This window comes from Lolium perenne, chromosome 3 (genome assembly GCF_019359855.2).
Source record: "Lolium perenne isolate Kyuss_39 chromosome 3, Kyuss_2.0, whole genome shotgun sequence".
Classification (NCBI taxonomy): domain Eukaryota; kingdom Viridiplantae; phylum Streptophyta; class Magnoliopsida; order Poales; family Poaceae; genus Lolium; species Lolium perenne.
This window is the reverse complement of record NC_067246.2, coordinates 102,701,591-102,712,827: the sequence shown is the minus strand read 5'-3', so window position 1 is coordinate 102,712,827 and position 11,237 is coordinate 102,701,591. Positions and strand designations below refer to the sequence as shown.

Below are 11,237 nucleotides of genomic sequence, written 5' to 3'. Positions count from 1 at the left end.
ACAGTGTGTGCACCGTGTGGGTCTCTTAGGCTATATTTCACAGAATACTTATTCACTGTTATGGATGGCGTAGTGAAGTGCTTATTTATATCTCGTTATGATTGCAATGTGTTTTGTATCACAATTTATCTATGTGCTACTCTAGTGATGTTATTAAAGTAGTTTATTCCTCCTGCACGGTGTAATGGTGACAGTGTGTGCATCCGTGTTAGTACTTGGCGTAGGCTATGATTATGATCTCTTGTAGATTATGAAGTTAACTATTGCTATGATGGTATTGATGTGATCTATGCCTCCTTTCGTAGCGTGAAGGTGACAGTGTGCATGCTATGTTAGTACTTGGTTTAGTTGTGTTGATCTGTCATGCACTCTAAGGTTATTTAAATATGAACATTGAATATTGTGGAGCTTGTTAACTCCGGCATTGAGGGTTCGTGTAATCCTACACAGTTAGTGGTGTTCATCATTCAACAAAAGAGTGTAGAGTCTAGCATCTATCTATTTATTCTGTTATGTGATCAATGTTGAGAGTGTCCACTAGTGAAAATATGATCCCTAGGCCTTGTTCCTAAATACTGCTATCGCTGCTTGTTTACTGTTTTACTGCGTTACTACTGCTGCGTTACTACTGCTTGTTTACTGTCCTGGGCAAAGCACTTTTCTGGTGCCGTTGCTACTACTTATTCATACCACCTGTATTTCACTATCTCTTCGCCGAACTAGTGCACCTATTAGGTGTGTTGGGGACACAAGAGACTTCTTGCTTTGTGGTTGCAGGGTTGCATGAGAGGGATATCTTTGACCTCTTCCTCCCTGAGTTCGATAAACCTTGGGTGATCCACTTAAGGGAAAACTTGCTGCTGTTCTACAAACCTCTGCTCTTGGAGGCCCAACACTGTCTACAGTATACCAACCGTGAGGCTTCAGCTTGTACTTGGACTTATTGCAAGTAATGCACCTCTTCACATACCTGTCCACGTCCTGCCTCAACTTTGGCCAATAAAAGTGGTCAGCTAGCATGAGTAGCGTCTTCTCACGCCCAAAGTGACCCATCAAACCTCCAGTATGTGATTCCTGCAACAAGAGCAAACGCACAGACGATTCTGGAACACATAGTTTGTTAGCTCTAAACAAGAATCCATCATGTATGTGATATTTTTCCCATGCTTTACCAATAGCACATAAGCGATATGGTTCAGCAAAATCATGATCAGTGGCATACAAATCACATAGTATCTCTAGTCCAGGAGTTTTAACATCAAGTTGAGTTAATAGCATATTCTTCCTAGACAAAGCATCAGCAACAATATTATCTTTTCCCTTCTTATGCTTAATAATGTATGGAAAAGACTCAATGAACTCAACCCACTTAGCAAGACACTTATGCAAAGTAGATTGGGCTTTCAGATATTTCAAAGCTTCATGATCAGAATGTATGATAAATTCTTTTGGCCACAAATAATGTTGCCAAACCTCAAGAACCCTAATTAAAGCATACAATTCTTTATCATATATAGGATAATTCAACTTAGCACCAGAAAGTTTCTCAGAAAAATATGCAATTGGGCGACCCTCTTGCATCAACACACCACCAATTCCAATACCACTAGCATCACATTCAATCTCAAATTGCTTATTGAAATCAGGAAGTGCAAGCAACGGTGCAGAAGTTAACAATCGTTTCAGTTCATCAAATGCATGATCTTGGGCCGCGCCCCACTTAAAGACAACACCCTTTTTAGTTAAATCATTCAAAGGTGCAGCAATAGTACTAAAGTTGGGCACAAATGTCTATAAAACCCAGCTAGACCATGAAAACTTCTAACTTGACTCACATTCATGGGAGTAGGCCAATTTCGAATAGCTTCAATTTTAGACACATCTACTTCTACTCCATGCTTAGAGACAACATAACCAAGAAATATGACCTTATCTTTGCAAAATGTGCACTTCTCAAGATTACCATAGAGTTGATTATCACGCAACACTTGCAAAACATGTCGAATATGTATAGTATGATCAGATTCATTGCGGCTGTAGATTAATATATCATCAAAGTACACAACCACAAACTTTCCAATACATTCACGCAAAACATGGTTCATCAGTCTCATGAAAGTGCTAGGTGCATTAGTTAAACCAAAAGGCATTACTAACCACTCATATAAACCAAATTTTGTTTTAAAGGCTGTTTTCCATTCATCCCCTTCTTTCATCCTAATTTGATGATAACCACTACGCAAATCAATTTTAGAGAACACAGCAGCACCACTCAATTCATCTAGCATATCCTCTAAACGGGGAATAGTATGACGATATCGAATAGTAATATTGTTTATAGCTCTACAATCTACGCACATACGCCATGTACCATATTTCTTAGGAACTAGAATAATAGGAACAACACAAGGACTAAGGCTTATGCGGATATAACCTTTGTCGAGTAGCGCTTGTACTTGCTTCTGTATTTCCTTCGTCTCTTCGGGGTTCGTTCTATATGGCGCCCTATTGGGTAGCGAAGCTCCGGGAATAAAGTCGATTTGATGCTCAATACCTCGCAATGGTGGTAGTCCTGCGGGTACCTCTTCCGGAAACACGTCGCCAAATTCCTGCAAAACATTAGAAACACCAAGAGGAAGAGGGGTCATGTCGTTAGAAACCAAAACCGTACCCCTGTACATAAGCACAAGAGGCATGTCCGTAGGATCCTCACTAAATTCCCTCATGTCTTCTTTGGTGACTAATGAGACTAAGGAATTCACTCTCTCACTTTTCGTTATATCACTCACGGTATTACAATTCTCTCGCCTATCTAGAGATGCATCCTCCAAATTCACTTCAATTTTCTGACGAGATTCATTGACAATTTGTTGTGGTGACATAGGTTGTAAGTTAATCTTCTTGCCCTTGAGCTCCAAGTGATATGTATTGGCATGGCCATTGTGTTGCACAGAACGGTCATAGAGCCATGGCCGGCCCAACAGTAGATTACACACCGTCATAGGAACCACATCAAAATCAATGGAATCCTTATACGGTCCAATCTCAAAATCAACACGCACCATGTGGCTCACCTTCATCTCACCATTATTGCTCAACCACTGAATATAATATGGATGCGGGTGCGGTAGATACTTCAGTTTCAGCTCACGATGCAGGCGGAGGCGGATGTCCGCTCGTCCGCTTCGTCCGCGCCGCTAAAAAGGCCCAAACGGCCTAGCGGCTAGGCCACATAAGCAAGGCGGCCTCACGGACTCTGTCTATTTGGCCCGCCAGGCCGTCCATCCTGCTAAGAAAAAAAAAGGCTATCGCTAGTAGCAAAGGAAGCAGAGTCACGTAGATTGTCTCAAAAAAAAAAAGGAAGCAGAGTAGATAGGGCACGCCGCCACGCTGGTCGCCGCCGTCGGGCCGGCGCCTTGCTCCCTCTTCCCAGCACGTGAACGTCTGCACCTAGCTCGCCGCCTCCCTGCACCCCGCTCGTATCCGCCCAACACCTTTCCTTCTGCGCCTCCGGCTCCCTTGCCGTCGCCGCCTCTGGGAGAGATCAGAGATGGGCGCGGAGGTGGGGGAGGGCAAGAATCCGGCGGAGGAGGGAACGAATCTAGCAGACAAGGAGGTGCACAAGAATTCTTCAGAGCAAGAGGACAGGAATCCGGCGGGACAGGTAGCAATCCTTCTTTGAATTTAGAAACTGTCATGTGTGCTTGGATGCATACCTTGCAATTGAAGAGATTGTGGAAGCGATTCAGCTAGCCTCTCTATGATACTAACTAACGCTGTGCTGTACTGTAAGAGAGTATGATGAATAACCAGTACTAAGTTACTTAGCCTTTGCCTGCTTTTATTTTTGACAGACAGAGTAATACAGAAACAGGGCAATACAGCTGGTTACTGGGTGAACCTCTATGTATACAGCGTAAATGGATTGATATTGTTTTACTTAATTCATGCTGTTTCCTGATAAATAGAAGTAGAGTTCAGATTGGAATGTCTCTATCACGCTGCTTGATTTTGTAAAATCTAAAGAAGTTCTAACATGGTGCTTTTCTGAAAAGCCTCGTGGTATGTCTACTTGACATCCTCTAAATTAAAATAAATCTAGATTGGTTTATGGGATCCGTAAAAGATTAAACATGCTACGTTTTAAGACAACATAATAACTGAGAGAAGGAAGGAAAGAAACATGCAGCTCACACTATTTGGTCAGATGAAATAGATAGTGTCCTATTGCAATGACAGTACTTTAAATTTCTGATGCCGGTTACAGCTAGCACACATTTAGGATTCTCTACCTATAAGAAGCGGGCATCTTCTATAGTGGTAGAACCGTGCAAGTACCCAGTGCGTCGACCTTTAGTGAAAAAGTTAACTCATGATACTTGGTTGGGCATAACCAGTATTAAGTTTCCATGATAAGCTCCTTGAGTACGTATTTTAGGCCATTCATCTTCTTCCGGGCTCTCTGCAAAACATTTTTTAGCCTTTCCCTGGGGTAGTGCACTGAAGCTCAATTAGCCTGAGGTTTTGCCAAGTTACTAACTCACATTATATCTAAATCTTCTGTATATCCGATACTGGATAAATCATTGATTATATATTTGTACACAATCCATGCTCAATTGTTTGCTTATTGACAATAAATTGTAGTTACTTTATTATAACCTTCAAGTGAATACACAGTTTCAAACCATACTGCATGATACCATGCACCCATACCATGCTCATCAATTATGTCTGCAAATACTGTTATCCAGTGTCTTCCCAATTAGTATACATTTTATTTTGGCAGCCCCTATCTTCCTGAAGATATCTTGTAATCTAGGATCTTGCCATGATAATATCTGGGGATTTTTCGCTTCTTTTTTTCTAACAAGAGAAGGTGTTTCCACATAATCATATCTCTGTATGCCACACTAGAGTTCAGACTTTTTAGTTGTAGAAACTCTCTGTATAGCCGTAGAAGGTGATGATGTTCAGGCTAAGCACTGAACATCAATCTGAAAAGTATATATCTGTAATATTTGAAGGTTTTGTATTTTAATGAGTGTAAATCTTTGACATGTAAGTAACAGATTGGAAATAGAATTAACCTCATATACTCATTCAGTTTTTCCATTCTGTATGTAGGACAAAAACAATGACAAAAGAAGTGAACTTGTGCAAGTCAAGAAAGAGCAGCAGTTGGGTAGTTCCCACCTGACCCAGTTGCCTGTTCACATAGAGGAGCCAGCAAACGCGGGTGTCAGTGCAATGCTCGACAAGGAACAAATCCGTCAGCTCACTATTGCAAAGGAAGACATGCGAGAGGAGCCAGCAAGCGAGGGTGTTGCAGAGGGAGAGACTGCCTCGAAAAAGCTACCGTTGAGGAAAAACAAGGACAAGAGAAGTGAACTTGTGCAAGTCAAGAAAGAGAAGCAGTTGGGTAGTTCCCACAAGACCCAGTTGCCTGTTGTAGCAGAGGAGCCAAAGGAAGACGTGAGAGAGGAGCTCAACAAGGAAAAACTCCATCTGTTGGATGTTGCAGAGGAAGAGGTTGCCCCGGAATGGCATGCCTCCTACTCTGTTCGCTTACGCAAACATCATCTTCGACGCATATACAAGGGCTCAGTTCTCCTCGACGCCGAAGTGAACCGCCTCCTCCTCTACGACATTGATGAAAGTTTCATTGATGAATATTACCTCAAGGAAGGAGAAATGATCTATCCAGGAGCAACTTTTAGTTGTCCTTGCCACAAGGTTGAGATTGGTGAGCGCGTTTTTCAATCCAAAGAAGATATACCTTTGCCGACCAACAATGCAACAAGAACAAAGGAAGAGAGGAGAGATGAGAAGAATAGGAAGAGGTTGAAGAGGAAGAGACCTGATGATAATTTGGAGAGAACTAGTAACTTAAAGAAAGTAAATAAGAAAATGATGATATCACCTCAAGCAAAATTGTTGAGATCTTCAATAGGCAGGTTTGCAAGAGTGGCGTCGCTAAGGAAGGGAATGTCCCCTCAAGCACAACAGAGGAAATTAGAATCACCTTCAGTACCAAACGTTACTGTACATTTCCCATCTCCAAATCTTCCTCGTGCTAAGGCTAACTCCAGCCGGTTTCGACCACGGAAACTGAAGTCCCGTATCTGGAAAGAATTCATTCCTATATATGAAGATGGAAAACTTGCGGAAGGTCAGTGCAAACATTGCAATGAAGTCTTTCCTGCCTCGAAGGCTTCTGGAACTAACCACATCCATAGACATCTACAGAAATGTTTGACGAGAAGTAGCATGCACGAGATGGTTGCAAAATTGCGTGCCACTACATCATCGCCCCATGTCTCTTTGGTGGATGATTGGAATTTCAGCCAAAAGGAGTCTAGGAGAGCCCTCTCTAACATGATAGTTCAGCATGGACTACCATTCTCCATTGTAGAGTATAGTGGTTTCATAAAGTTTGTCAAGTGCCTCAACCCAATGTTCAAAATGGTTTCAAGAACAACAATAAAAGAGGATTGCCTAGATTCATACAAAGAGCAAAGAGCGTTGCTACGAGATGTCTTGAAGAACTGTGGTGCTCGAGTTTCATTAACTGCCGATATGTGGACTTCTAATCAGAGGTTGGGATTCCTTTGTGTCACTTATCATTTCATTGACAACACTTGGAAGATGCAAAAAAGAATACTCAGATTTTGTATGATGGAAACGCCGCATAATGGTTTCCGGATGTATAATGCCATGTTAAAGAGTTTGCAGTACTGGAATATTGAAGATAAAATATGCAGTATTACACTAGATAATGCATCAGTCAATGGAAAAATGATGGAGCATCTGAAAGAAAACTTGACGAAGAAACAAATGCTGATTTGTGGAGGTGAACTGTTTCATGTCCGTTGTGGTGCACATGTATTGAATCTTATTGTGCAAGATGGTCTGTCTGTAATGAAAGGTTCCATCGACAATATCAGAGATAGTGTGAAGTATGTCAAGAGTTCGCAATCACGAGAAGAATTATTTGAAGATATAGTTCAGCAACTCGGCATCATCTGTGAGAAGGAACCTTCACTTGACATTGTCACACGATGGAACTCGACATACCTTATGATCGATTCAGCTTTGCCATACAAGGAAGCATTTTATGAGTTAGTGGAACAAGATCGACAATTTAAGTATGCTCCTTCCGCTGATGACTGGAAAATGGCCGAAGCGATTCGCTCTCTCCTGAAGGTCTTCTTTGAAGCTACGAAAGTAGTTTCGGGCTGTAGCTATCCAACGTCAAACCGATACTTCCATGAAATGTGGGGTATTAAGTTACTGTTGGAAAAACATGCAAATAATAAAGAGAAAGTAATTGCATCAATGGTGAGTGAGATGCAAAAAAAGTTTAACAAGTACTGGAAGGAGTCGTACTTAGCGAACTGCATACCAGTGATCCTTGATCCAAGATACAAATTTGAGTTTGTTAAATTTCGCATCAGACAAGCATTTGGAGATAATGCAGCAGAGCACCTTGAAAAGGTGGACATGACTATGAAGAGTCTATTTAAAGATTACTCCCTGGGAGAGTCTTTTGTCGATCCTTCAGAAGAAGTTGATGTTGATGAGGTTGCAGAGATTGATAATCCACTAGCTGATTGGGAAGCTCATCTGAGAGTTCAGAAGAAGCAAGCAACAAATGAGCTTGATAGGTACTTGAGTGAAGATTTATACCCCCAAGAAAAAGATTTTGACATATTGGGTTGGTGGAAATTACACAGTCCTAAGTACCCAGTTCTATCTTGCATTGCTCGTGATGTGCTTGCTATTCAAGCATCAACGGTGGCATCAGAGTCGTCTTTTAGTGCTGGTGGGAGAACAATTAGTGATCAGAGGAACAGGCTAAAGAGTGACACGGTCGAGGCGCTGATATGCCTCCAAGATTGGCTAAAGGCTGATGGTAAGTTTTTCTAATGCTGAATGGTAGAATTAAAATCTCAACTTTATTACTGACTTATGATTTTGCAATTCTTCAGATCCTAAAACAACCAATAAAGATGTTGAGGAGGAAGAATACTTGGTAACTTATAGCTAATACTGAATGTGAGTAAATAAATCATCTTTGTCTCACATGCCTCAAACTAACTGGCAGGTTTTCTACCAAGAAAGCGAGTGTCATGAAGAAACTGAACCAACAGATAATTAGCTTGTGGAATCAAACAGGTAAACATTTGTCAGAGCTACTAGTTGCTTATAATATGTACTAGGAAACCTTACTTGTTATTTATATTCCGTATAAATAATTGGTGTGCACTGAAGCTTGTAAAGTGAAACAATATCAGGCTCATCTCTGAAATGCTTAATTAGCCTGAGGTTTTGCCAAGTTACTAGCTCACTGTATATCTAAATGTTCTTCCTGCTAGTCTGATGTTGTTTGATGGCGGTGCTTGCAAGACTAATATATCTACCTCTGCTAGAAACTGTGCTTGAACTCCTTACTTGATTTGATTTATATACTTTTAACTATGATGTACGTGACACTGAAGCCTGTGCTAGACTGTGCTTGAACTCCTTGACTTAATTTATACTTTTAACTATGATGTATGTGACAGTGAAGTTAAAACCTTTTATATGTGGTGCAGTCAACATATATCCATTTCAGTTAATTGTATTCCTGCTCTTTGTTTGTTTCATTTTAGATTACAAGTGATGACAATGTTAGCTTCAACTATGTTTTAAGTATGTTATGAGCTGTTCTGTACTGACTAGCTTGTTCATTTTTGCTAGCCGGGTCTGTGCTGCAGGCAGTGCTTCCGCAGCAACGCCAAGGACATTGGCTTCATCAAGGTATACTTGCCTTATCCTGCTCTTTAGCGAGTTCTTCAGCAAGTTTTGAGTACTTCATTAGGTATCGTTTGCTTGAACTGATGTATCCTTAGGATGTTAAGGCTCCTCTTTTCTGTTGTGAGCTATAGATAATCTAGTGTTCTTGTGATCCTTGAATCAAATCTGTCAAATAAGGCTGTGATCACTATAATTATATGCACTATTTGGTTTTCTATTGCATTCTGTATTCACTACAATTACACTTGTAGGTGAAAGTATAGTTCAGAACCTCTTATCTGTGTAAAGTCTTTTAACTTGTCATTCTTTTCCTTACAGTACCGTTGAAGACTCTTCATGTTTGTGACTGAGATCTGTACCTGCATCAGAGGAATGGATCCTTCATTCAAGCCTTAATTTATGTGCTTTAGTTTTTTTTGTTCAGAGTACTATGCTAGTAAACTTGTTGAAGTTTTGGTGAGACCCATGTGGTTGTTAAAGTGACTATGTGATCAAACTTGAAGTAATTTCTGTATTCGATGACATAACCCTGATCCAACTTGGCTATGCGAGGTTATGTTCAGCTGAGTTCTGTAGGCTCCGGTTTAGAGTTATGCAAAAAAATGGTTTATGATTCATCCTGATTTTATTGAGAACCTGAGAGTTCATAAAATTGTAGCCATTCCATCAAAACGTATACGGCTCCGTTCTAGTGCTTGTGAAAGCTAGCAACAGGCGGCCAGCTTGTCCGCCGGAAACAACGGCCAGGAGAATCAGCGGACGTGGACGCCGCTAATTACAGGATTAGTGTTGGCGGATGGAGCGGATAGGGCGGACGGGCCGGCGGCCTGTCCACTTGCATCGTGAGTTTCAGCTTGGCACATAACTCTTTGCTTGCTAGATTGCGACAACTCCCACCATAAATAATGATCTTGCAAGCTTTATCAGGACCAACTAGTGCCTTTGTTTGGAACAAATTGCAGCGCTGATCGAGTAGATGCACTTGACTGCACATTGAGAACATGCTGTGACACAACAATAGTTTGAGCTTCACAAGGAAAAGCATCAAAACCATCACTGTCATAATCATCCTCATCTAGAGCATTGGGATCAACATCATCTCCAGTTTCATACTCATTGTCCTCATTAATGATCATAACTTTGCGGTTAGGACAATCTCTCTTGAAGTGACCCTTGCCACCACATGTATGACAAGCCATATCGCGGTTGCGCGCCGTTGACATGTTAGAACTAGTTCCACTTGCTGCAGGGACGGGCTTCTTTGTGTTGGACACATTGGAGACCGGCTTACTAGACAAAGTAGAAACATCCGCAGGGCGCGAGTATGGCGCCGTAGAGGGTGGCGCCCTAGGCGTGTATCGCCCAGCTCCCGTAGCACGGCCCTTCATTTGCAGTTCTTCAGCCAACTGGGACTCAACTTCTCTTGCATGATGTAGTAGCTCATTCATTGTAGTGTAGTTGTGATGACGCACAATGCCTTTGATGTTAAACTTGAGACCATTTAGAAAACGATGTAGCGTCATCTCAAGAGACTCACGAACACGGGCACGCTGCATAAGCATCTCCATCTCCATGTAGTAAGCGTCAACCGTCATCACACCTTGCTTCAATTGGGTCAACTTATCAAAAACTGATCGCAAATAATTGGTAGGAACAAAACGAGCTCTCATTGCCGCCTTCATAGTACGCCATGTGATAATAGGCAGCTTGATACGTCTCCAACGTATCCATAATTTCTGATGTTCCATGCTTGTTTTATGACAATACTTACATGTTTTGCTTGCACTTTATGATGATTTCATGCATTTTCCGGAACTAACCTATTGACAAGATGCCACAGTGCCAGTTCCTGTTTTCTGCTGTTTTTGGTTCCAGAAAGGCTGTTCGGGCAATATTCTCGGAATTCGACGAAACAAAGACCCAAAATCTTATTTTTCCCGGAAGGCTCCAGAACACCGAAGGGGAGTCGGAGGAGGGCCAGAGGGCCACCAGACAATAAGGCGACGCGGCCCCAGGCCTGGCCGCGCCAGCCTATTGTGAGGAGCCCCCAGGCGCCCCCTTGCGCCGCCTCTTCGCCTATTTAACCCGTTTCGACCTAAAAACGCGATACCAATTGACGAAACTCCAGAAAGACTCCAGGGGCGCCGCCGCCATCGCGAAACTCCAATTCAGGGGACAGAAATCTCTGTTCCGGCACCCTGCCGGGACGGGGAAGTGCACCCGGAAGCCATCTCCATCGACGCCACCGCCTCCATCATGCTCCGTGAGTAGTTCCCCCATGGACTACGGGTTCTAGCAGTAGCTAGTTGGTACTCTCTATCCCATGTACTTCAATACAATGATCTCATGAGCTGCCTTACATGATTGAGATTCATCTGATGTAATCGGTGTTGTGTTTGTTGGGATCCGATGGATGATACATTATGATTAGTCTATCT

At 42.1% G+C, this 11,237-nt stretch overlaps 1 protein-coding gene and 1 long non-coding RNA gene across 2 annotated transcripts; both read left to right on the top strand.

Moving 5' to 3' along the window:
- Nucleotides 1-4,429: 4,429 nt before the first annotated feature.
- On the top strand, nt 4,430-8,180 carry LOC127339513 (zinc finger BED domain-containing protein RICESLEEPER 2-like). Its single transcript, XM_051365356.2, has 3 exons — nt 4,430-7,915; nt 7,992-8,035; nt 8,108-8,180. Exons 1-3 carry the CDS (start codon nt 5,251-5,253, stop codon nt 8,159-8,161), a joined length of 2,763 nt encoding a protein of 920 aa, XP_051221316.2. The 5' UTR covers nt 4,430-5,250; the 3' UTR covers nt 8,162-8,180.
- A 560-nt stretch (nt 8,181-8,740) lies between these two features.
- LOC127338318 (uncharacterized) lies at nt 8,741-9,342 on the top strand. Its single transcript, XR_007874287.2, has 2 exons — nt 8,741-8,802; nt 9,118-9,342. It is a non-coding gene; the product is annotated as an uncharacterized lncRNA (long non-coding RNA).
- The last annotated feature ends 1,895 nt before the right edge of the window (nt 9,343-11,237 follow it).